The 26,746-nt window shown below is 47.5% G+C and overlaps 1 protein-coding gene across 1 annotated transcript; it reads left to right on the forward strand.

Annotated features, from left to right (window-relative positions):
* The first annotated feature begins 4,080 nt into the window (after positions 1-4,080).
* On the forward strand, positions 4,081-25,237 carry RNF122 (ring finger protein 122). The gene is made up of 5 exons (XM_015417058.1): positions 4,081-4,232; positions 16,222-16,267; positions 18,039-18,080; positions 21,261-21,340; positions 24,215-25,237. The coding sequence occupies exons 1-5, from the start codon at positions 4,123-4,125 to the stop codon at positions 24,327-24,329; spliced, it is 393 nt and encodes a 130-aa protein (XP_015272544.1). The 5' UTR covers positions 4,081-4,122; the 3' UTR covers positions 24,330-25,237.
* Positions 25,238-26,746: the final 1,509 nt, after the last annotated feature.

Consider the following 26,746-nt stretch of genomic DNA (forward strand, 5'->3'; position numbering starts at 1 on the left):
TGCATGAGCACACATGTAGATGAACAGCTAATGTATTAGTTATTGCCATTTGCAAGAGTCAATATCGCAGGATTCTCTGTAGAGTGCTTAGTCTGAAGCAGTCTCAATAAGGGTGGCCTGACTTGTCTGCTGCTGCAAATGAACAGGAGTCCTAAGGCACCTAAAAGACCCAACAAATTTTTATTCCAAAATAAAACTGCAGGCTGTGGAAGTTTATGTTGGAATAAAGCCTTGTCTTTAAGATGCCACAAGACTTCTGCTTATTTTAAACATAAAATAGTTGTACCAGTTTAAAGGGGTAGCTGTAGCAGCCTGGTAGCCCAGCCTAGCCTAATCTCATCAGAGCTTGGAAGCTAAGCTGTGGATAATACTTGGATGGGAGACTACGGAGGGAAACTAGGGTTGCTGTTCAGAAGAAGGTATTGGCAAACCGCCACCACTCATCTCTTGTCTCAAAAACCCCATGGGCCTGGGGTTGCCATGAGTTGGTTGCAACTTGACAGTACACAATTATTATGTTTATCTGTAGCTGCCTGGAATTGATGCCATGCCTTCTGTGCCAGTGTGGTGGGTGGTTGCTCAGTGTTCATTCACACAAGCCTGTAAAAGCACTGTCTGATTGACTGATGACTGTGTAGTTTAGTTTCAGGTGTAGTTTCGTTTCAGGTGGGTAGCTGCGTTTGTCTGAAGCAGTAGAACAAAGTCTGAGTCCATTGGCACGTTTAAGGCCAACAAGGTTCTATTCAAGGTATAAGCTTTCATGTGCAAGTGTACTTGCGTGCTTAGGTAGGGAGGGCGGGGTACCAATTTGAAGAAATAAATAAATAAATTATTCAGATACAGTGAAAACAGAATTCCCTCAACCATTACATATGGGGGGGAATTATTTGCCAGGACGGGCTAGTTAGAGTCAAGATGCCTAAGTAACTGAGCAATTATAGCTGAGACTGGATTGAGGTGGTTGGCAAGATCTGTGAATGGCAGTAAATTAGCATACAAATACAAGAGTTAACAGACAGATGTGAGAACGAAGTTTGAGTGCAGTAATTAGTGTGTGAGACTAGGACTTGGAAAACCCAGGTTCAGATCTCCACTCAGCTATGGAAGCTCTCTGGGTGACCTCAGCCTAGTCACCCAGCCTAACCTACCTTACTGGATTGTTGTTAGAAGCAAAACAGAGGGGAGACCCCTGTATGCCATTCTGAACATCTTGGAGGAAGTGAATTGCTGTCCTCAAAATATTGTGTGATGTAGTACAAAAGCATAGTCTGGTGTGAGGTGGCTGCTTCACTTAAGCACTTATGTTGATGTAGCACCCATATGGGGTGAAGGTGCACCTCTGGTCTTACCAAGTGAAAGAGACGGTCTTCGGTGCCATTCTCTTCTTCACATCCTACTTCATTTGTTGTCTGGTCCAATCAGTGTAGTGGTTAAAGCATCATACCAAGATGGGAGGGGGGACCCTGAATTCAATTTCCCCTCAGCCAGGGACGTTTGCCTGGTGACCTTAGGCCTGTTGCTCTCTCATAGGGTTGCGGTGAGGCTAAGATGGAGGGGGAAGAGAGCCATGCTGGGTTACGTGGGCTCCTTTGAGGAAGGGTGGGATAGAGATCGGGTTTGAGGACTAACTGCTGGGGAGACTGGGCATTATTTACTAGCACTATGAGCATATTGTGCTGCTGTTCAAAGCTCTTCAGTGATTTTCCGTTCATTGCCAGACTCAGTTCAGAGGACTGGTTTTGACTGTTCGCAGTTAGACTTCCAGTGGCCTGCATAGCTAAAGGACCACTTTCTCTTTCAGGAACCTGGCCATCAGTTAAGGTCATCGTTTGAAGAATTTGTTTTATAATTTTATTTTGACTTTTTATACCCCTTTTTCCCTCAGCGTAGGTCCAGAGTGGCTCACAGCTTCCTTCTTTCCTCCTCCATTTTATTCTCACAGTATTATTGTTGTGTATTTATTTATTTATGATCCAAGAAGGTGATTTAACAAAGGGAACAGGACTGTGGGCTACACTATTCTGTGCGGCATATATTATCTGTTTGCTGTATGTGTTATCTTGCTCTTCCTACATTCTTATCTACCTACATAATTCCACTTTTCGGCAATGCTAATTTTTGTCAAATACTTAAGCTTTCTTCCCAGAGATTTCTGTTCATCCTAGCCCTATTACTTAGTTTATCAAATGTATTATTCTGTCAATTGCACTGATTTCCACTGTTTAGTCTGCGTTGACTCTCAGTGAGAAAGGCAAACCGTAACAAATGTAAATAAAAATAAATAAATTTAAACCATTTTTGTGCCTCCTTTCGACCCACTTAGAGTCCCCAAGGTGGTGAACAGTCCAAACCATTAAAACAAGCTTTCTAAAAATTAAAAAACAACAATTAAACAAAAGCATATAACAGGAAGGAGGGGCAGTGTACAGTAACAGCTCTGTGAGGTAAGTTTGGCAAAGGGTGTGACTGGCCAAAGGCCATCCAGCAAACTTCCACGGAAGACTGGGGATTCAAACCTCAGTGGTCTTAGTATGCTGTAACCAAACCTTCAGAAATGAGAAAAGTGTCTATCTAAGAGAGGGCCTCTTCTGTGATGGCCCAAGCTCTGGAACTTTGGAACTAATCATGCTACTGGGTGCCATCATTTAGGCCCCATGCAAAGGCCATCTTGTTCTCTGATACTTTGGTAATGAAGATTTCTTTTTCTAGTTTGATGCTGCTGTTTTCTCATCACATTCTCATGCATATGCGTGTGATTTTGCTGCTTCCGAATTATTATTTATTGGTGAATTTTAACATTGATTTGTGTGTGTTTTATTTCACTTTTAAAAGGGACTAGACAAATGGAAGAGCAGTGCACCAACAGCAGTGAATGTTCAGAGGCCGTGTGCCTTAGCATAGCAGTGCTGTGGGAGACTACAGCAAGAGAAGGCTTTGGATCCAGCATGGCGTAGTGGTTAGAGTGTCTCACTAGGATCTGGGAGGCTCCGGTTTTAATCCCCACTATGCGATGGAAACTTGTGGATTGACTTCCAGTCAGCCACTCTCTCTCAGCATAACCTTCACAGGATGGTTGTTGTGAGGATAACATGGAAGATGGGAGACAAATGTTGTAAGCTATGTGAAATACGTTCTGTTTAAATGTTCATGGCGTAGGGAGGCTAGAGAAATGGTTCAAACCACTTTTGTGCCAGCGAAATGACCTTCCCCTAGATATTTTAGTTGCTACATTATTAATGGATTCTAGCCAGCAAATATTCTTTTGTTAGCTGAATTCCTTGTTCAGGCCATTAGAGTTCAGGTAGCCTGTGACAAGACATCATCTCTAACAGGGTATAGCTTGCTCTCTCTGACTTGAATTCTTCCTTCCTCTTATTCCTAGTTGGGATTGATTGATACTGCTCAAGACCTGTACGTCAGAGGTGGGGTTGCCAGCTCTGGGTTGGGAAATTCCTGGAGATTTTGTGGGTGGAGCTGGAGAGGGAGGGGTTTAGGGAGAGGCAGGACCCCAGTGGGGTATAATGCCATAGAGTCCACTCTCCAAATGAGCCATTTTCTCCAGGGGAACTGATCTCTCTTGCCTGGACATCCATTCTAATTCTAGGAGATCTCCAGTTCCCACCTGGAGGTTGGCAACCCTAGACTCAGAGGTGAAAGAAAGGAGGCTGTTATAAGCTGCTTTAGGTCACCAGTAAAGAGAAAAACAGGATATAAATGCCTAAATATATAAATGGACTTCTGGGAGCATTTGTTTAGCCACTGTCGGAAATCTGATAGTGACCTAAATGGACTCTTGATTGGATCTAGCAGGGCCCCTCCTGTGTGCTTATGTTCTCCATTCTTTATCAGTTTTGTATACAAGCCACCTTGAGGGCATCTTATGTTGAAAGGCAGAATATAAATTCTTTAAATACGTCAACCAGTTCTGGCTATTCCCCAATGTATGTACTAAATTACGTTGGAGGAGAAGAGATGGCTGAAATTTATTGCTGAGGTGACAACCGTCCTCCTCCTATGTTCTGCGTTCCTGTCTTCACTTTGGTGATCTGTCTTCTGTCTCTTCCCTTGCTCCAAGGATGCTTCTGCAGTTTGGGGCTGATTTATACCAACAAATCCTGCACCATGCCTCCCATCACCTTCCAGGATTTACCGCTGAACATCTACATGGTGATTTTCGGCACCGGCATCTTCGTCTTCGTCCTTAGCCTCATTTTTTGCTGCTACTTCATTAGGTGAGTCATGGTCTCAGGGGACTTTGTGAGCCCAGATGGTGCAGCAGTGGAGAAACCCAGGAGAGGTGCACCTGGGTTCCTGGCTGCAGTTGACTCTTCTGCTCCATCTGCGCTGTGATATGGGGTTAAAGAGGACACAGGCTTCACATCATTCAAACCCAGTCGATGAATTAATCCTTCTTTCAAAGCCCAGGCTGGGAAAAAAATGGGGGTCAGTGAATGGTTTGCCTGGAGCACTGGTTTGTCACACCTTTCAAGGGGGGATATGGCTCAACGGTGCCGCATCTGCTTTGCATGCAGAAGGTCCCAGGTTTATTATTTATTTTATTTTATTATTTTTTTAACATATTTTTATTGGGTTTTTTAAACATGTACATACCCACCACCTTTACACCACAAATACATCATAAATGCATAATCCAAGCAGTAACAGCTAATTTCTCTCCAATACAATTTTGGTACTACATATAAATTCATTTTTTCCAATTAATCCATATATCTTGATAATAATTCATAAGTCAGCAATAGTATCTAGGTTCTCTAGTTAGGCAAGCCTTTACATCTACCTCTTCCCATTTAAACCAAAATATTAGTCTACCAAATACATCTGTTGCTTTTTTCTTTTCTTTTCTTTTTTTTTAAGTTCACCTTCAGATTTTCCTTCCTTAACTTTATCTGGCCTTTAAAAAAAAAGTTTTTAGGCCAGATTTTATTTTATTATTTTGTTCTTCGGATTTATATTCCACCCTTCCCACAAGTGGGCTCAGGACGGATTACGGAGCCGTTTGGCATCACAATATATAAATACAATATAAATACATTGATAATCAGATTAAAACAGTTAAGAACAATAATTTAAAACAGATTGCACTATTTGTTAGTGCACACAGTGTCCAGAGCTGGTGTCGCTAGGTCTCTGAGGTCTAGTTGATCTGGGCCACATAGATATGGTGGACTTCAGCAGGGGAGGCAGACTTTTCACTGGATGCCTGCTGCCTCAACCAAAAGCCTGGGGAAACAGCTCTGTTTTACAGGCCCTGCGGAACGACAGTAGGTCCCGCAGGGCCCTGATCTCATGTTCCGCCAGGCCAGGGCCAGGGCAGAAAAAGCCCTGACCCTGGTCGTGGCTAAGCGGACATCCCTTGGACTGGGGACAACCAGCAGATTGATCGGCAGAGCACAAGGCTCTCCATGGCACATACGGGGATCCCTGGCTTCTCTGTTTAAAAGGATCAAAAGTAGGTAAAAGGAAAAACCTCTTCCTGAGACCCTAGGAAGCTGCTGCCATTCACAGTTAAAAGTGTTGACCATAGTAGAACGGCAGTCAGACACAGTGTATGGTGGCTCCGTGAGCTGTTTTAAACTCCCGGGATGGAATAGCTTGTCTTGAGAAGAGGAAAGTCTTTGTAAAAAATAAATCAGCAGCAGCTGATGCCCCTCCAAAAGCATTTAGTGCTCCAGATGCCACCTGACTGACCTATTTAGTTCTGTTCAACCCTAGTGGATTTGTTGAGATCCACAACCACCCGTGGTTAAGTAATACTAGGAAGAAATCTCTTTCACTACTATCGCTGGGAGCATGGCTGGGCTGCTTAAAGCTAGTTCTGGTTGTCTTAAAAATGCTGCTTATTATGACTAGATGGAAAGCTTCTGAACCAGACCTGAACTAATCCCTTGAGCACAGCACATTAGTACTGGGAATAAAGGAGAAATTCCACCCGTTGTTGACAACTGTCAGCTGCTGTCCTTCCTGTTGGTTGGAGACAGACTGTTGTTCTGTGGTAGTGCACCTGCTCTTTGCACCCAGAAGGTCCCAGGTCCAGTCTCCAGCATCTCTGTTTTCAGGAACTCCAGTAGCCAGAGCTGGGAGAGATCTTTTCCCCACTTGAGACCTGCTGCCATCAGAGTAGAGAGTCAGACTCTCTTAGCATATGGCAAAATTACATCTATGTTCAAGTGGGGTTCAGTGTGCTATACACAAAAAAACCCAGAAGGATGTTTCTCCATTCTAGTATATGGAAACCACTTCCTTGAAAAAATGCCAGCATTTGGTGAGAGTACCAAAATCAATGGGTAATAGTTAACGTTTTGCGTACTCTGGAGCTAATGAAATGTTGAGGAGGAGGTAGAGGTGGGAGTCCCGGTCTCCTGGATCAGGCAGCTCGTGGGTCCGATTAAAAGCTAAGTCACATGATCAAATTAGCAGTATGAGAATATGCGTTGCGTGGCTTTCTGCAGAGTAAATAGAGGGTCTGTGTTTGACAGCACAGCTGCACACTGCTTACAATTCAACTTGGTTTCAGCAGGCGATAGGCATGCCATCCCCAGTTTGGGAAATTCCTGGAGATTTGGGCACAGTGCCTGGGGACAGGAAGATGCTCAGTTGATATGTGATACCCTCTAAAGCTGCCATTCTGCCCCAGGGAACTCAGTTCTGTAATCAGGAGATCACAGAATTAATTAGTTAAGAACATAAGAAGAGCCCTGCCGGATCAGACCAGTGCTCCGTTTAGTCCAGCATCCTGTCTCACACTGTGGCCAACCAGTTCCTCTGGATTCCCAGCAACAGGGCACAGAGGTCAAGATCTACCCCTGATGTTGTGCCCTTACACTTGTATTCAGAGGTTTACTGCCTCTGGTTGTGGAGGCTCCCGTTAGTCACCAATGGGTAGTAGCCACTGATGTTCAGTAGCCCTAGCAGGCAGTGTGAAATGTTCTGCCAGCCAGGTTCATGACCAAGTAATTATGTGATTTCTGCACCGTCTGCTGAGCTCTGAGCCAGTGGAAGACATTTTTGAAAGCAAAGACAGATGTTCTAAAATGGTGTTATTTCTCTAACAACAGGGTACACAATCCACTGGAAGGTTTCCTAAGCCCAGTTGAAATGGCTTTATTTATAAGGGTCCTGGGGTTTGTCCCTGGAATTCAAAACATGCTCTGGGACTGAGTCTTGGAGGACTTGAAAGTAAGGCCCCCGTGAGGAGCTTCAGGGAATTCCTGAGACTGTAACAGCAGTTTATTTTCTCAAGGAAGAGGGCAATAAATTGCACCCGGAGGTCAGAGAGGGCTGGAGATGCGTTTCAGTTCAGAGGTAGCCATTTGGTTACTTGACAGAGGGACAGGCTAGATGACTGTTGTTAAACATGATCTGAGGTATCAAGATTTGAGCTACATGATATATGTCATGATTGGAGGTGGTTTGGGGTATCGGCTCATGTGGGGCAGGTCCCCTGAATCTGGACTGGGAGAGGTTCCCACCCAAGAAAGCAGGAGGGTTTGAAAGGCTGAATCTTCCTTTGTTCTTTGTTTCAAATGCTGGGACCATCCGCTGGGACCCAGACTCCTCTGCAAAGGGGCACTAGGGGGACTGGGAGTGTACTTGCTCCCCGACAGCAAGGCGGGCCGTCAGGGGTGTTTGTCTTGTTTCGTAGCCAAGCTTAGACCCATGTTTATGTTATTTTCCTTAGATCTGTAGACAGGCATGACAGCTGTTTTCCACGTCTGCTCTAATTTAATCTACAGTAATAAAGTTTCTTTCCTGTTTAAGAAAGCAGACTGTGTTTCAGCTCCTCCCGATGCACCTAGGTCACACACACACACATAGACACACATGCATCAGGGGTGGGTGGGTGAAGTGACTGGAAAGTTCTGCCCTTTGTACTTTTTCAGAGGCAGCCTTCCCAGGGGTTCCCCAAGGCACTAGTTATGTGAAAGGCAGGGTTTTGTAACTTGGGGTGGTGGCAATGCATGCAAGCACACAACACACATGTAAGAACACGTAGACCCAGGATGGGTTTGTGGCAGGCCCTGTCCAAGATCGGTTGCCTCTGCCGGCAGTGTTCAGGACTGGTCTGGTTTTCCCCCCCATCCAGCATTGACGATGTTCTCTGTTTGGGGCATGAATGTACAGCAGCTGGTGGGTGTTGGAATGTAGTGCGGGATGCAGCCTTGACCAGAGAAGACTTTGGCCAGTGCCACGTGGGATGTGCTGATAGATTAGAGAGTGTATGAATGTGGCTCTGTCCTGCGGGGGTCCCTGAGCTCTTGGCTTTCGACTTCTGAACAGTGCAGCTTTTTATCAGGTCTTCTGAGCAGATACGAACTGAACGTGGCTTTAGGGCTGCTCCCCATGTTAAGCCAGGCCTGGGTCGCTAACCTCCATGGCAGCTCAACCCACAGATGAAGATGTCATGGCCGTGCAGACAAAGGGCTCTGCTCATAGGAGGCCGGCTGCCCCCGCTGTGCGCCCAGATGGGCCTTCCACCCCCACCCCCGTTACCATCACTGGCACAAGAGTTGCTGAGGAGCCTGCAGATATTCAGCCCAGATGCTTTGCATGCCACTAATGGGGGGTGGGCTCCTAGCATAGGGAGGGAGGAACACAAAGGGTCTCTTTCTTCAAAAAAGCATTGCTTCAGAAGATTGTTTCAGGTGAGTAGCCGCATTACTCTGCAGTAGCACAACAAAATTCAAGTCCAGTTGCACTTTAGAGACCAACAGATTTTTCCAGGGTATAAGCTTTTATGAGTCAGAGCTCAGTTTATTGGACAAATTGAGCTTTGACATATGAAGGCTTACACACTGTAAAAATTCATTGATCTCTGGAGGTGCTACTGGACTCGGACATGTTCCAGATGTTCCCAAAATCCGCAGCAAAGAGCCTTTGTCCTTCAGCCTCTGTGGGTTGGCAGCCGTGTCTCTCGAACATCAAACTGCCGATGTGTTGCAAGGCGCACTGCCAAGCCGAGATGGCCAGCGCTCGCTCTGATGTTACAGGAAATGGCAGGAAGTTGGGGGGAGAGTATTGTTCATGTGGCTGGGCCAGATAGAAGCATTGTTTCTGAAGAATGAAGGGAAGATGCCTTGGTCCCATCCTCTATTTAAGGAAAAGTTATTTTTAAACTATGCATTCATCTGCAGCTGGGACATCTAGAGAGAACCGAGCGGATTACATAGGGCTACTGTCTCCCAACTAGTTGGAACTTCCGTTCAGCGAGCCATTTGGGGGAGAGGATTGTTTACATCTGGCTTTTCCAGACCAGCTGATGGGAGCACTGCTTTGAGAGGGAGGCATCCAATTTTAAGGCTGGTCTTCCCACTTATCCCTTCAGTTTGAAACTGAGCTGTGCTGCTGTTCGGATCACCTTCAGCAAGGTGTCCTCAACATTTTTATGGGAACTTCTGGGAAGCATTCCAAGAACCAAGTTTAATCAAGTCAAAGCACCTCAGCTTAGTTTGGCAGGGCTAAACTAGATAGCTGGGGTCTAAGGTCTTGGAGGCAGATCAGACAACAGAATCTGGGAAGGAACAGAGGCTGAGGATAAGGCAGAGGCTGCTGATAAAACCAGGCCCTCTTTTTAAGCCCACAGATCTCTTTCCGCACTCTTATTGCTGCAGTCCAGATGCGCGAGACTGATCAGCCCTGTCTGTTCCTTAAGCAGAAGTTGCGCAGTGAACACACATTGCTTTCCACCACGGACAGAGAAAAACAGGCATCATTTTGGCATTTCTCATGGACCACAATGCAGCTGACCCAGGCCCAAGAACTTATTGGTGCCTGTTTTCACTGACCTCTGTAGCTCCCATGGGCCAAACTATTCCAGGCGAACCAAGAGGATGGGAAAGGACGTTGTCTCCTCTGTCTACCGCACAGGGTTCTCAGGCCCCAGGTTCAGCGGCAAAGAGGAGTAACAGCAAGGTGAAAGATTCCCATCTTTGACTTGGATGCTGCCCAGCTCCAGTGAAACACACATCTGGCCAGTGGCCACATCCTGTTTTATTTATTTATTTATTTATTTATTTATTAGATTTTTATCCCGCCTTCCCGGGCCTGGTGTCCAGGGTGTTGGTCAGGGCAGGGGAGACTGCTGTTAGCTGTTACCAACGCCAGCTTCTCCCTCCTACTCTACAGCATTGTTGGGTGGAATCTGCTGAGGCAGCGGGTCAGGCATGCATCCAGCACCAGTGTGGTGTGTGCCATGGGCCTGCAGCACAGACAGGCAGAGTCAGAAAGGAGACTCCATTATATGTGGACTGAAGGGGCATTGAGGTGTCTCTCAGATGGGCTCTTAATTCATTTTGATAGTTCCAGAGGGTAGCCGTGTTGGTCTGCAGTAGGACAATTAGATTAGCGCCCACTTTGGAGACTAACAAGCGTTTAAGGGGATGAGCGTCCGGGAGTCAACGCTCCCTTTATCAGACACAAGTAGGAATAGATCTCCGTTCCTAGTCATGTCTGATGGAGCTTTGGATCGCCGTTCCTACTCATGTCTGAGGAAGGGTGTTTTGACTCTCGAAAGCTTATTCCAGGGTGTCAAACATACGGCCTGTGGGCTGAAACCAGCCCATCCATGGCTCTTCTCCAGCCCGCGAGTAACTGGTCAGCACCTTTATTGCCAGATGACAGAGGCTGTGCATTTCGTCCCTGTAATCCTGTTGCCGTGCTAATGTGTAATGGGCAGTGAAAGTGCGAGGGTGAACGTCAGGGAGATATTTTGAGGAGATACTGCAAGCGTGTTAATGTTTAAAGCATGTTTGTATTTTGAGAAAAATATAATATTGTTAATTGGGCTTGCCTGTGTTCTTTAGAAAATTGATATCTCCCGTACCTGGCATTACATTTTAGGGCACACGTGGCCCGAAAAAGTGACATTCGTGTCAGATCCGGCCTTTGTAACAAATGAGTTCGACACCCAAGGCTCATACCCTGAAAATCTTGTCAGTCTCTAAGGTGCTGCTGGACTCTGATCTAATTGATCCATTTTGGTGTCTAATGGAGAACAGGTTTGGGTTTTCCCTTGCATTTCAGACATCTTAAAGCACAAGCATTTTTGTCTCATTTTTAATGAAAGTTTGATCCTTTTTTTAAACCATTTTTCTCAAGGCTTTGTGGGTCGGTTGCATTTCTGAATTGTGGCAGATAACTTCTTGAACTGTTTGTAGTGCATTGTAATGAGCCGCTTTATTTTTTCCCTGCCCATTTCAACAACCTTTTTTTAATAATAAGTGAAGCTATTTTTCCTTATTCCCCAGCACTGAGCAAAACTGCTAGAAATTCTTCTTTAAAAATGGGCACCGTGGTAAAACACGTGACAATGTGGCACCGACTGAAACTCAAAACCTGATCTAAATGTGCTGGGCATCCAGTTTAAAGAGCCTGTCTGAGAGCGCCCTGGGCTGAAACGATTCCCACCTTGCTTTTGCAATATTCAGGGCCGAAACAGATTCGAAAAGGGGTCATCTCTTGATGCAAAAGCCTCCTGAACTGCTGCTTTGTTCTATGTGCACTTACTAAGACCTGGAAAGGCACGCGGCAGAAAAAGGCTACCGAATGTTGGGCTGCAGGAATGGTCTGCCATAGGCCACTTCCGCACTGTCATTTTTGTCACTCTTTTGTCCCTATTGCTTTGGGTCCCCCCCCCCCTTTCCACATGTGTTTTGCTCCCTCTGGGACTACTTGGGAGAGCAAAACACACTGTGGGGGGGGACCCTGAAGCAATAGGGACAAACAAGTAACGAAAATGACAAAGCAGAAGTGACCTTAGTCTAGATGGCAGGTGAGGACAATCCTGATTCTGAATGCTTCCATCGCTGCAGCATCCTTGCAGAGAGGAAACCAATACAGTACACAAAGGGCTAGACTACAATCTTTGCACCTGGTGTGCCACGTGTTCTGTTTGCTGGGGGGGGGGGGTGTTATTTAACATGGGGACATGTGCAAAAGCACATTGCTTCCAACCCTTCTCTACCCAGAATAAGGATACTGGTATGAATCAAGTCATCCCTGTTCTTTTAGCAAGTCCTTGGATACCTTTCCTCCTCCATGTTGGACACATTGCTTAAAGGTTCCGTGCATAAAGGTTTGGGGAGGGGCTGTGGCGTCTGCTTGGCATGCAGAAGGTCCCAGGTTCAGTCCCCAGCATCTCCACTTAAGAGGACTAGGTAGTTAGTGAGGTGAAAGACCTTAGCCTGAGTTGTTGGAGAGCCACTGCCAGTCTGAGTAGACAGTACTGACTTTGATGGACCGAGGGTCTGATTCGGTATAAGGCAGCTTCATGTGTTGAAAACAGACCAAAACAAAATACATGTGATACTTGCATGGGCATCTGCAGGATGTGTACTACTGACCTGACTGTAATAGTTTTCTTTTTAAAAATACTTACAAAGGTTGAACGGAATACAGAATCTCATGACAGACCATGTTATGTTATGCTTGATATGGAATATCTGCAACTCAGACACATCTTGGCAATATTTGCCATCTGCCGGGGGAGGAGATATGGGAGGAAGGTTGAGGAAGTCTAGTGCACCTTAAAAAGGCATTTCTAAAATCTCCTCAAAATGAGGAATGCATTTCACCAGGGACAGGTATCAGAGAAGGGGGACTGTCCCTGCTACATGCTCCAGTGTGGTGTAATAATTAGAGTGTCAGCCTGGGATCTGGTAGATCTGAGTTCAAATCCCACTCTGCCTTTAAATTTGGGGCACTTGTGTTGTCTGTCTCTCTCTCTCTCCCAGCCTAGTCTACTTCACAACATTTTGTAAGGCTAAACTGGGGAAGGAGAAGAGAAGAGGAAGAGCTTGGATTTATACCCCACCCTTCACAACCAGAAAGAATCTCAGAGCAGCTTACAATCCCTTTCCCTTCCCCTTCCCACAACGGACACCCTGTGAGGTAGGTGGGGCTGAGAGAGCTCTCTTGAGAACTGCTCCTGAGAGAACAGCTCTGAAAGAACTTATGACTGACCCAAGGTCACACCAGCAGCTGCATGTGGAGGAGTGGGGAATCAAACCCGATTCTCCCAGATTAGAGTCTGTGCTCCTAAACACTACACCAAACTGGCTCTCTTGTGCCTCCCAGGGCCTTCTCCTTTGAGCTAGAGTAAAATAACTACCCACTCTGTTGCCCTCTTTCATCTCTTTAATGGCTTTTTAAATTTTATCAGCTGAGAACCACGGATCAGCTGTTGAGAAGGGAGGTGAGAATTGCCAGGCTGTGATGGGGGGGAAGCAAGAATCTCATCATATCAGCCTTTCTCCTCTGAGACGATAAAAAGGGGACAGGCCAACGGGTGCCATGGGGACAGGGCATGAATGAGTAAACCTCCACCCCGCTCGTTCCTACTTCTACAATGGAGGTGGCTTTTTCCATCCTCCACATGGAGACTGGTTAGTTGGAGTGTCTGGAAATTAGAGGGTCCCCTCTGTACCCGAACTGTCTGTTCAGCCATCATATCCTGCTACTTATGTAGGCCAGGCCTATTACTATGGCTCACAAAGATCTGAAGCGCACCTTAGGTCTTTCTTCTGATCTTGATCTCTGGTGCCTATAGGTTAGCTCAGGCTTGATCCAGCAGATTTAGGGGCTTGCCTTCCAGGAAGCCCTGTTCCTTGCCAAGAGAGCCAGTAGTTGATGCGAGGTGAACACTCTTACCAGGTCTCTGGAGTTGCCTCTTGATGAGATGCTGGATATGGCTCAGCAAAGAACTTGCTGCCGTCCCGGGGAACAGCCGTGGCAGACGTGACGTCGGCTGTCTCCCGGCCCAGCCTGGATTGCTGCTGGAGCACAAAGAATCTGTGTCTGCACAAAACAGGGCTATTATTTGCAGTCAATTTTCTGCCTCCCACAGCTCAGGTCAGCTGGATTTTCTTCCCCAGCAGCAAATGGGGATTTGTCGTCGGCTGTGGTTCAGCTGAGCCGTGACCGGAAGCCCTTGCTAGCATCCTTCAGCGTTTTCCCTGCATGCCTGGACCCCACTGCTCATCCCTCATTGGATCCCAGTGCTTGAAGCATATGGCTGAGCAGAAGCCACATTCTGAGTTCCTTCGCACAACTCTCCTAGTGAGAAATCTGGATGTGCAAACCGTTTCATAGTGTCGTCTGTCTGGCCAGCCAGGCTTACTGAAGGGCTCCACCACTTGTTCCGTTAACGTCAGAAAGGTCTCATGTGAAAGCCTGAACTACAGAACTTTTAGTGGTGGATAGGGCTGTCAAGTAGCAGCCCACTTGCAGTGACCTCATAGAGTTTGCAAGGCAAGGGACGAACGGAGGTGGTTTGCCATGGCTTGCCTCTTTGTAGCAACCCTGGACTCCTTTGGTGGTCCCCCATCCAAATATTAGCCAGGGCTGACCAATGTTCCCTCTAAGCTGTGGAGTCTTGTGAGCAAAAATTCTCCTTTGTGAGCTCCTGGCATTAAAGTTGTGAGCGAGCAATTCGGCTACTACATAAATTAGTTCGCTCTGGAGCCATCTTTCCTGAGCTAAGAGAAAAATGTGTGAGCCGGAGGCTAAAAAATTGTGAGCTAGCTCACACTAACTCAGCTTAGAGGGAACACTGGGGCTGAGACCCTCCTTAGCTTCTGAGATCTGGCGAGATTGAGCTAGCCTGAGACATCCAGGTTAGGGTACAGAAAGATTGCCTCCTGATTTAACAGCAGTTGCTAGTGGACCTTAAAACTCTAAAGTGCTCTCAGTGGCGTAAGGACCTGAAGAACCTGGATGGATCAGATAAGTGTTCCGTCTAGTCCCACATCCTTTTTCATATAACAGCCAACCATTTGCCATGGAGGGCCAATTGATCGGGCACAGAAGCCAAGGCCTTCTCCTATTGTTGCCTCCTAGCATTGGAGGTTTAATGTCTCTGGACGTGGAGGAGGTTCCCTTTAGTCACCATGGCTAGTAGCCACCGATGGACCTATCCTCCATGCATCTGTCTAATCCCCTTTTAAAGCCATCTATGCTTGTGGTAATTATCATTGCACAATTTAATTAACTCATTGAGTAAAGAAGTATTTCCTTTTGTCCATCCTGAATCTATTGCCCAGCAACTTACTTAGGTGCCCCCAAATTCCATTCCTACGATATCCTAAACCAGTAGTGGAAATTGAGCTCAAGGCACAGAAGAACTCTTGATAATTTATAAACAGCAATAACAGTGGAAGCAGTGCAGAGTGATTTGGCGGTGATCTGCTTCACACACATGAGACTGCCTTATACTGAATCATATTCTTACTTCATCAGGATCAGTATTATCTACTCAGACTGGCAGTGGCTTTCTAGGGTCTTAGGTTGAAGTCTTTCCCATCTCCTCCTACCTATTCCTCTTAACTACCAGGTGCCATTAGGAGGTCCAGCAGTGGGGCCAGGACACTATAAGCCCTCCCACTGTTGTCGTCCCCCCCAAGCACCAAGCAATGCAACAGAGGCAACAGTGGGAGGGCTTCTAGTGTCCTGGCCCCATTGTTGGAACCTGGTATTTTTGGCCACTGTGTGACAGAGTGTTGGACTAGATCAGCCATTGGCCTGATCCAACATTGGCTTCTCTTAACTGGAGACGCTGGAGATTGAGCCTGAGATCTTCTGCATGCAAAGCAGAGGTTCTACTGCAGAGCCACAGCCCCTCCCCTCAAATGCTTAAAAAAGCCCAAGGCCAGAGCCATCACTGACTTCAAGTACATAATCAGGCATTTGGTTATCAGGATGGGTCTACGAGATATCTGACTGACAGGACAATCTAAACTTGTTTCCGCTTGGCAAGCTTTCAGGCTGTAGTAAGCGCCTTCAAACACGTAGACATTTCAGAGCAAAAGAGTTGGGGTGGGGTGGAGCAGTCACATACCTAAGTTTTATATTTCCTCACATGATTCTTGAACAGGACATTTATACTTAATCATGATTGGGGTTTTGAATGGCTATGGGTGAGCTGCTCGGATTATACAGCATACTCACAAACATTCCAAGTGCTTGGGGTACACAGCTGTTGGCATGGGTGCAATCCAGTTACTCAGCATAAGGAGATGATGGGTAAATGAAGTGTCGAAAGTGAGTGAAAGGATATATAACTGTGTTACTTAGGAGCATAATTCCTGGCTTGCAAGGGCTGGAGGGGTGTGTCCTGCCTGGCTGGCCATGGGCTAGTATTAGTGCTTTCCAAGAGGCATTGGGGATTCTTTTCCTCACTGTTTTTGATCATGTTTATTTTCTTTGCAGCAAACTTCGACATCAGGCACAGAGCGAGAGATTCGGTTACAAAGAGGTAAGGGAGCCGGGTGGTCTGGGTTTTAAGTAGTTTTCCTGGTGCCTTCTGGCCTAGATCAAATAAGTGGTTTTATGTATGAATGGGCATAGAAAGATGCAGAGATGCCTCCCATTGAACTTTCAGGCAGTGGCTGCGGGGGCTGGCCTAACTAGAAACCCACAAACTTTTGTAAGGACTGCTGAAGACCATGATGTCCCTATTGCTGGACACAGGCAGTCAGGGAAACAGAGCCCATTTCTCTTATTCCCTAACATTAGAACCACCAGGAGGAACACTCTGCAGAGATCTTATGCACTTCCATGCCTCTGTTTCATTGACTGGAACTCCAGCAATAGCAATAGCTTTATAACTTGGCCGGGCTTAGCCTTTTCCAAAGCAGAATCCAGCTGCTGCAGCCCACCTGCTCAGGGTATAATCCAGCCTTAGACATCCAATTGGTATGTTCCCAGAGGTTGAACTAACTCCAGTTGTGCAGCTGAATTCATAGCAAAAGTAACCACAGGTGGCTTTAAATCAGTAGAGGGTAGCATCGCTAACTGGCCTGGAGAAAAGAAATGTCCTTTTTAAGAGAGACTTAAAGGGATATTATTTGTCAGGTGCAGGTATTTACCTCCATCCCATTAAACGCTTTAACCTCCCATTTCTACACATTAAATCTCAATTAAAGGGACAGACTGCTTTTCTCCAGACCAGTTGGCAACCCTGCTGGAGGGAAGAACAAGGCCTATGCATGCACCTGGCAACAAGCACATTCATTGGTGCTGCTTGCCGTCAGTTCTGAATGAAGCCCTGGAGATTCCCCAGAAAGTGGCCAGTGGTCCACTAACAGACCACATTTTAGTTTTTTCCGGCCCTGTTTCATGACTTAAACTGCAGTCCTCTGATACTTACTGGGAAGCATTACTGGATGAGTCTTGACCTGTTTAGCTATACGATCTAAACCACAGGTGGGTCTTCAGAATTGATGCACTCCATAGAACGCCTCTCTGCCCAGGGAGATTGGTCTGTCCCCTTCTTTTACCATCTTCCACCAGCGGGTGAAGATTTTTGTTATGTTTTGTTTGGCATTCCCGCAGTGATCCCTCTTTCCTGACCAATTTTTTAACTGTTTTTATGTTTTTTATGTTTTTCTGTGTGTTAGTGGACCACTGGTTAAGAGCACAGAGTCTAATCTGGGAGAACCGGGTTTGATTCCCCACTCCTCCACATGCAGCTGCTGGTGTGAACTTGGGTCAGTCATAAGTTCTTTCAGAGCTCTTCTCTTAAGAAGAGCTAGTTTGGTGCAGTGGTTAAGTGCGCGGACTCTAATCTGGGACAACCGGGTTTGATTCCCCACTCCTCCACTTGCACCTGCCTGGTTGACCTTGGGCAAGCTGTAGTTCTGATAAGGAGCTGTTCTTGAAAAATAACAGTTTCTCTCAAGATCTCTCTCAGCCCCACCCACCTCACAGGTGTCTGTTGTGGGGAGGGGAAGGGAAAGGAGTTTGTAAGCCGCTCTGAGACACCTTTGGGTAGTGAAGGGCGGGGTATAAATCCAATCTCTTCTTCTGACAGAAACTTTGGTAATGGGGAAAATACTCCACATTCAACTGATGGGGCCCACCCAGGGAGTCTGTCTGTTTTCTTCATAAGCCAAGATTTTCAGTGTTCAATAGCAGCTGCTGTCTGCCTGCGCGCCGATCGGCGGGATCAAAATACCTGCCCTGGTTATTCAGCACCATGTCCTGATCCTAATCTGCCTGCTTCTCTTTCCTGTTTTTTCTCTCAGGTGGTTTTGAAAGGTGATGCCAGAAAACTAAACTTGCACGGGGTGAGTGCTGAACACACTTTGATTAACTCAGACAAGAGGGCTGGCATTTCACCCAGCCTTTCGAAAACAAGGCTCTGTTGTGCTTTTCTCCTGGGCCGCAGAGAGACTACAAAGGGCAATCATGACTTGCAGAAACACATGCCTGTGAATCTACACAAATATTCAGTAACCCAGTGAACATCCGTGCAACTGAACGAAACAAAAGCATCTAGAGGCAAACGTTTGAAGCAAATGCATCTCAAGAAGGGGGGGGGGATTCTAACCCAGATTCATTCAAAACTGTTCTTTTAGGGGTGCCTCTACAGATATCTTGAATAGCTTCAGAAGCGTGGTGTAGTAGTTGCAGTGTTGGACTAGGATCTGGGAGACCAAGTTTCAAATCCCCACTCTCCCATGGAAGCTTCCTGGGTGACCTTGGTCTGGTCACCCACTCTCAGCCTAACCTACCTCACAGGGAGGTTGTGTGGATAAAATGGAGGAGAGGAGAATGGCATAAGGGTCCCCTTTGGGGAGAAACGCAGGATGTAAAAGAAGAAAATACTGATGATGATGATGATGATGATAACAACGAATGTGCATCCAGCTCCTACAGACCACCTGCTCTAGGATCTCCTGGTCCTCCATTAGAGCAAACTCTGATGCATGAGAAGACAAAGTAGCGGCCTCTGGTGGAAGCTGTTGGAAGTAATGGGGTAGATCCAGCCCCCATCCTACCACTCCACTGAGCAAAGTTTGTTTACTTCTGCATGTTCTTATAGCCCACCTTTCCTTATGACACAAGTTTGATCCCTTGCTCCAGTCGAAGAAGCCTTTCTCCAAATTAATTTCAGGGGGTAGCTGTGTGTTGGTCTGCAGTGGAACATCTAGACACGGGTATGACAGCCAAATATCAAGAGACAGTGTGGGGTGATTTCTGCTCAAATTCATGGGAAGCATCTGGGGAGAGCAGCTAGATTGTAGTCCAGCAGCACCCTAGAGACCAGCAGGATCTTTAGGGTATGTGCTTTTGAGAGTCAGAGCTCCCTTCATCAGATACCTTTTGTCTCTTTCTTACCTTTCTGAAGGTACCTTTGGCTTACCCTTCTCCTAATCAAATGTCTCTTCCATTGGAGGAAGAACCGATTAAGTTGGAGGAAGGCTACTTGGAGGATGGTTGGATCCACTCAATGTCATAGTCTGATTTGGCTCTGTGCATAAGTTAGCCATGTACCATTGTGTCATCTGTGATATGGGGGGGGGGGCAGTCTGGGATGAACTCTCAGTTCATGTAGGGATGCCTACCTAAGAAGACTTCATCTATGGGGGGGGGGGGGGGGGATTTTTTTTTGTGAGGCAACCCCTAGTGGGGCTTGGATGTTTCAGAGAGGTGGTTTAGTATTGCCTGCTTCTGCATCCCGGCCCTGGTATTTCTTGGAGGTCTCCTATCCACGGACTTGCCAGGGTTGGCCCTGCTTAGCTTCCGAGATCAGGCTTGCCTGGGCTATCCAGGTCAGGGCCTAAGAAGACTTAATTTTGAATTGGCCCTCTCCTGCATCAGTGCTTACTTGTGCACATGAATATAGGTGCTTCACACGGCCAGCAGTAGTCAGTGTGGGGAAAAGATAGCTTATTTTCTACATTCTGGTATGTAGGTACCATATGTGGCCATCTGAGCACATGCTGCTCCTGTAAAAAGTTTCAGCACCGCTTGCTGCGCGTGTCCATCCACCACTGCTCATAAATGGTTTATGACAACAGCACTGCAAACATCATTTTTCAAGTGTATGCAGTGGCATGCCAGAAGCTACATGCTGTGTCTTCTGTGAGATGAAAACCCCATTTTGCAGGCATATTTTGTGTTTATCCCACAGATCTCTGGTACTCGTTAGTTGTAGGAATGGGATGTGACGAAGCCAGAAGCTGCCCCAAAATTGCTGAAAGTGGGCTGAGGTGCAAACCGCAGTCCCATGGCAGGAGGTGTAAAATTTCTGGAACTTGTGAAGCCACCAGGGAGATGAACTGAAAACGATGCATTTCTTGCTTGTCAAGTGTGAGCTTCTGGAACTTGTGAAGCCACCAGGGAGATGAACTGAAAACGATGCATTACTTGTTTGTCAAGTGTGAGCTTCTATTACTGCGTTAGCAACATTAAAAGCATCGTTTATAGTTATTTATAAAAATCTACATTACATATGTCTTTGTTTTATACAAGCAACATTGCAGATATACCTAGTATTAAAGGAAGGGCTGCATCCGGTGCTCTCTTGGCACGTATAGCTTAGGGTTTGTTCGTTTGTTTCTTGCCATTTGTCCAGTAAGAAAAAAATTATAGTTGCAACTAAAAAACACATTTTTCTGGGTTCTCCCCCCCAGCATGTACATCTCTGCCCATGAGTGTTTCTGCCCAACCTTGCAGATCCACATAACCCACGTTCTTAACACACCAGCTGCATTGTGTAAAGATGCCCCGGAGGTCACCCACATTGTAGACACAGTTTCATTCTTTATGCGTTGGATAAAAAGGGCTCTAGTTCACACGAGCTGATGCTGTGGTTAAATTTGTTGGTCTCTAAGGTGCTGCCTCAGACTCTTGCTGTTTTGTCTGCAGCAGACGAACACTTCTACCCCTCTGGGGTGACGGATAAGCCCTCGGTAGAAGGGTGACAGAACACACTGGCCATCCATGTCAGAAAGTCTGTAGTAAGAGACCCCAGAGTACTCCGTTACTTTGGGAGCCTCCAAGGTCAAAGAAATCTTCCTCAATCGGAGAGAACGGTGGGTCTAGGCCCCGTTCCATAGCTACTGGTGTCAAATGGTTTGGCATCACAAGGACTTGGGGGTAGGGTTGCCGGCTCCAGGTTGGGAAATACTTGGAGATTTGGGGGGGGGGTGGAGCCTGGAGAGAAGGGGTTGGGGGTTGGGACTTCAGTGGGGTACAATGCCATGGAGTCCACCTTCCAAAGCAGCCATTTTCTCCAAGTGAACTAATCTCTGTCGCCTGGAGATCAGTTGTAATGGTAAGAGATCTCCAGCCATCACCTGGAGACTGGCAACCTTAACTGGGGAGTACCCTTGACTCTGTTTAATTCCATGTGTGAAACGTGGGACCCATCTTTTGCTGCCGGTTCTGCCCTGGCTGAGGCACGGTCTGGCTTTGTAACGCCTGCTGATTCTATCTCCTCTCTCTCCCCCCCGCAGCAGACTTGCGCCGTCTGCCTAGAAGACTTTAAAGTGAAAGATGAGCTGGGAGTGTTGCCATGCCAACATGCCTTCCACAGAAAGTGAGTAGCTGCCAAGGACAGCCCAAATAGCTCCTTTGTGCGCCCGGCTCTGCCAACTGCCCAGTGCTGGCTCAACACCCTTTGTGCCTGTGGTTGGGAAGGGAGGTCGGCAATTCCTCTGGCAGCAAGCCCGACTTTAAGGTCTCTTGGGCCAAGCGGCTGAGAGTAGGCCTCAGCCGGAGCTTCCTGGATTGTGGCAATGATGAAGGTGATAATAAATGTAGAAGGACCACTGGGGTCAGATATTATTGTTATCAAAGGATTAACTGCTTCAGATGCCAGAACTGCGAGGATTAAGCCTCCAAAACCATGACCTCCTGGGTTAGACTTCCAGCCACCCAGAGTTAACACGCCCTCTCTAGCATTTCCTGGAGAGAAATCAGGACACTGGGGGAGTGTGGAGTGTGGTGTAGCAGAGTGCCAGACTAAGATGTAGGGGATTTCAGGGTCAGATCTTCACCATGTATCTCACTGGGTGACTTTGAGTGAGTCCTCCTCTTTCTCAGCCTAACCTGCCTCACAAGGCTGTTGTGAGGACAAAGTGGATGAAGGGAGACTCACACTGCCCTGAGTTATTTGGAGGAAGGGTGGGATAAGAATTCACTGGCTAGAGAGACAAAAGCACAAAACGGACAGTAGCTTTTCCCCTGAAGCCCTTCTCTCTCTACCATCTCTGCCTCTGATTCGCAGATTAAGCCACTGCCCAAACATTCTGCTTCCAGTGCCCCATGTGAGCCGAGAGTTGCCTCTGTGATGCCATTATTTGTGGCCACAACTCTTGTTTTCTGAAAATAAGGAGGGTGTGGTCCCAGTTTGGGGCCCACAGAACCATACCAAGTCAGGTCCCCTTAGTGATTAAACCTTTATGCTGTAAGGCATAAGCATGTCATTGTAGGAAGGAGTTGCACAAACCTTTGGTATCCCAAAGGTCTCTTCTCATTTGCTTTTTGTATCCATCTATTCAGTATCTTCTCTACTGCTTAGGAGGTCAACACTAGATATAATAGGGGGGACCCACATGTGTTTATTAAAGCAGGGGATTGAAGTCGTTCTTTGTTTTGTTTTTTTACCACCATCTTGTCACATCCTGTTCAGTCCCAACATCCAATACGGTGGCAGGGCTCAAGTTGCATTGGTCACTGGCCAGATCCAGTTGGAGCATTGACCAAGCAGCTGCCTAGAGCCGTCAAGACTTTTCCCGGGGGGGGGGGAGCGTGACAGTGATCCCTTTGCAAATGGTTTTCTTCACAGTAATCCACACAGTGAAAGGCTGTCTTAAAGGCAGATTTTAGATTTCTTTTTAATATAGATACATTCAGCCTTTTTGCAATGGGAGGGCTTCTACATTTATTATCACCTTCATCATTGCCACAATCAACAGTGGGAGGGCTTCTAATGTCCTGGCCCCACTGGTGGACCTCCTGATGGCACTGGTATTTCTGGCCACTGTGTGATGCAGAGTGTTGGACTGGATGAGCCTTTGGCCTGATCCAACATTGGCGTCTCTTATGTTCTTATGTTCTTAATTGAAAGGTATGGTTACCTGCAACATAGACACTAGATGGACAGGGTTGTTGTTGTTGGGGGGGGGGAGCAAGAATAGCAACAGGAGTTTTAAATGAATCAGACTGTTCGCATTTCTTGCCCAGGCAGATTTAAGGCTCCTTAATTCATGATGCTTTCACACATACTAAATAACACATACTAAATAAATTGGTGACAACCCGTCTTCTTGGTGGTCCTTTCAGTCCAATTTCAATGCACTTGGCAACTAGATTTTGCTGTATGAAAAGGCAAAATCCACTTGCAAATGGTCACTGAAGTGGATTGAAACTACATTATTTAGCATGTGTGAAGGGGTGATCAGAGGAATCAGGCCAAAGATGCATGACTCCAGGAGGTCAATGCTTAGCCTTTTCCCTGACATGCTAGTTTTCTACTTGGAGGGAATTTTTTTGGAAGGGAGAGCACTGCATCTTGTGGGCCCCTGTCTCAAGTACTACAGCCCAGACACAATTTCACTGCCTTGCTGAAACATATACCTAGTAGCATGTAACCAGTGTGGAACAGTGGTTAGAGGATCAGGCTAGGAGCTGGAGGAACCAGGTTCAGAGCCCTCCTCTGCCGTGGAAGTTTGCTGGGTGACCTTGAGCCAGTCACATGCTCTCAGCCTGGCCTACCTCACAGAGTGGTGGTCGTGAGGATGAAATAGAGGAGAGGAGAACAGTGCTGTAAGTTTGAGTCTAAATTGGGGAGAAAGAAGAAGAATGTGCCATTGAGTCACAACCAGCTCACGGCGACCCTGATCATGGGGCATCCCAGGCAAGAGGTGAGCAGAGGTAGTTTGCCATTGCCTTCCCCAGTGTGTCAACCAGTGTTCCCTCTAAGCTGAGTTAGTGTGAGCTAGCCCACAGTTTTTTAGCCTCTGGCTCACACATTTTTGCCTTGGCTCAGGAAGGATGGCCCCAGAGCAAACTAAGTTATGCAGTAGCCAAATCGCTCGCTCACAACTTCAGTGCCAGGAGCTCACAAAGTAGAATTTTTGCTCACAAGACTCCACAGCTTGGAGGGAGCATTGGTGACAACCCCTGTCTTCCTTGGGGGTCTCCCATCCAAATACTGAGTGTGGCAAGCCCAGGCAAAGGTGGCCTGTTTGAGCTGTTCTCACTGGGGAGGAAAGTGGTGTATCAAGAATAGAGGCACAAGACAAAAATAAAAAAGGGGAGGAAAACACTCGAAATTGAGCTGGGGGGGGGGAATGGCAGAGGAGGCCACATTGGGTCAGCCAAGATAAGGATGTTTCAGCCACAGGATACCCCCTAAAAAAGTCATACTCGGGTTTGAGTCCTCTTACTGTCTCCTTTTGGCCGACAGGTGCCTCGTGAAGTGGCTGGAAGTCCGGTGTGTCTGCCCCATGTGCAACAAGCCCATTGCAGGCCCTGCAGAGCCTCACCAGAGCATCGGGACCCTGCTGGATGAGCTGGTGTGACATTCGCCTCCCCCTGCCCATAACTGCTGCCCCGTAGCAGAGCCTCTGCTGAAGCAGACTGTTGTACAGAGACTCGGCGTCTGATACTTGCTTCCCAGCCAGAGACACCTTCTGCCAGGTGTCATCTTCTCCCTCCTAGGAGGAGGGAGGGAAGGACCATACCAAGTGCCAAGACGGAGGGCGAGCAGGCCTTGCTGTCCGTCTGCAGCCTGGGAGCAAGGGGATGCTGGATGAAGTCAAGCCTGAAAGCTGTGCGTCACCGTTCTCTTAACACGCCAAGAACTTGACCGCACCTCCCATGAGGACGTTACAAGTCTCTGCCACCAGATTTCTGAAACTGGACACTTTGGGCCAAAGCTCTGAGCTCCAGCAGCCAGATCGAGTCTTCCCTTCCTCTAGGAATTACAACCAACAAAAGGCAACTGCTCAGCGTCTCTTATTCCTATTTTTAGCAGGTCTAATAACACTCCCCCCTTTTTAAACGGAAACTCTCCACCCCCATTGTGGGACCACGGACTCCTGCTTGGGGAAGGATCCCTTTTTGCAGTTAAAAGCCAAGAGCTATAGCTTGGGTGCTGTCCGACCCAGATCAGTCGCTAGGTTCTGCTAAGATTCTTCTCTGCAAAACCTACAGTCTGTGTTTACGGACGGAAAAGCATTGCATGTGCCGCTGAAGATGCTGTCCAGCTGGCTGGCGGAAGAGCAGGGGGGTCAGTCTTTGCGCAGCTGCCTCGGACTTGTGGCTTGAGCAGGTGGGAACGGGGCCCGGGTCTTGACTCTGTCTTGGCCCCTCCTTACTGGCGGCTAGTGGAGGAGGAGGAGGCATCAGGGGAGATAAAGGGGGGGTTCTTCTGTTTTGATCTGGAAGATGGGTGGGCTGTATTTTCTTAAGTGGCCTTTGAAGTTTTTTCCCCCTTCCTATTCTGTCCTTGTGCAGAAGAAAAAAATAAATCTTCTCTTGAAACCTGCCGATTTGCATTTCTGAAATGAAACTTCGCTGCAGCACATCTGAACTGTATCTCTCCTGCCATGGGGGAAAGCAACTTGGGGATGGGGATTTCCTTCTCCCCATCATTGTTCTTCTCAGGCCCATAGCCAGAAAATTTTTTTTGGGGGGGTGGGGCATTGTCCCCCAACATTGTAATGTCCACTGTCCAGGACAGATCCAACAACGTCTCAGTCACACTCTCAGGCAGGGTTTAATCCAAAGTACAATGTTTATTCCACAAACCTTATGCCAGGCAACACTGCACTCACAACATGCTCCTGTTACAAGTAGACGACTGATAAAAACCCACTCTGCTAATGCCCTGCAGGTGGACATGACAACGCCAAGCGATCTTAAAGACACATTACACCACAAACATGACTATGTCACTTCCAGCAGTGATGTGCCAGATGTGACATAGGCATGGGGGGGCACCTCCTGAGGAGGGTGGGCTGCGGCCGAGCAGGAGGGGAAGGAGAGCTTCAGCCTCGTTGGGTCTCCCTGCTTCCACAGCTGATTTCTCAACTTTGAAAATTCAGCTGTGGAATACAGAAGACTCAGCAAGGCCGTACCCTCTCCTTCCCCTCCTGCTTGGCTGCAGCAAGGTGCCTCACCCGTTCTCCCAACCTTGGCCCCTTGCCAGTCCCCTGGTCCCCTCAGCCTGATCAGCCTCCCCTGCGGGCTCCTCGGGGGTGTGAGTCCCCCACCTTGCTTAAATGCGCCCCATATGCTGTGCTGCGTGTCCACCCCAGGCCCCTTTCACCTCCCGAGGGAAGGGAAGGGGACCGGAAGAGGAGGGGGCAGGGCACATTCGGGAGGGGGCATCACCCCAAGCCCCCCCCCCCCCCGTTCTTCCCCTCAAAGCTGCAGTTGCACAAGGCTGCTTCTCATGGGAAAAAAAAGTTCACCAGGAGACCACTCTTATCTTCCACTTGGGCTGCTTTCACACAGATTGGATAATACGCTTCCAATGCACTCTAGCAATCGTTTGCAAGGACTAAAGTGCACTGGAAGTGTATTGTCCAGCGTGTATGAGAGCAGCCTTAATGTCTACTTTGGCTGTTCGCTTTTGCACATCCAGGCTGCTTTCACGCAGGGCTGGGAAAGGCTGTTCCTGCTGTGCACGAGCCATGGATGGAATTGAGACACACCGGGGGGGGGGGCTTTCACACAGCCAGTCCCCACGCCACATGCTGCTGGTACTACCCCTCCCTGTCCCTCCCTGCTCATCAGGATCTGTAGGGAATCTTATTGCCACTGAGAGGAGACTCACAGCCCAGCCATAGCTGAGTTTTTGTTGTGGTAAGAATGCCGTTAAAAGCCTAAAGGGAGGTGGATGAATGCCAGAGCTGAAGGCGGCACTAAAAGCTCCAGCCCTCTTCCAGTCTTTCTCCCCAGGGAACCTTTGTCTACAGCCGGCACACTCTTT

This window comes from Gekko japonicus, unplaced genomic scaffold (genome assembly GCF_001447785.1).
Source record: "Gekko japonicus isolate JY-2015 unplaced genomic scaffold, Gekko_japonicus_V1.1 scaffold709, whole genome shotgun sequence".
Taxonomy (NCBI): Eukaryota; Metazoa; Chordata; class Lepidosauria; order Squamata; family Gekkonidae; genus Gekko; species Gekko japonicus.

Bases quoted from the DNA above. Each gene is read 5' to 3' on its own strand.
- RNF122 (XM_015417058.1), top strand. From the start codon at position 4,123: ATGCCTCCCATCACCTTCCAGGATTTACCGCTGAACATCTACATGGTG. The intron at 16,268-18,038 runs GTAAGGGAGCCG...TTTTTCTCTCAG, and splicing joins AGAGATTCGGTTACAAAGAG to GTGGTTTTGAAAGGTGATGC. The intron at 21,341-24,214 runs GTGAGTAGCTGC...TTTGGCCGACAG, and splicing joins CAACATGCCTTCCACAGAAA to GTGCCTCGTGAAGTGGCTGG.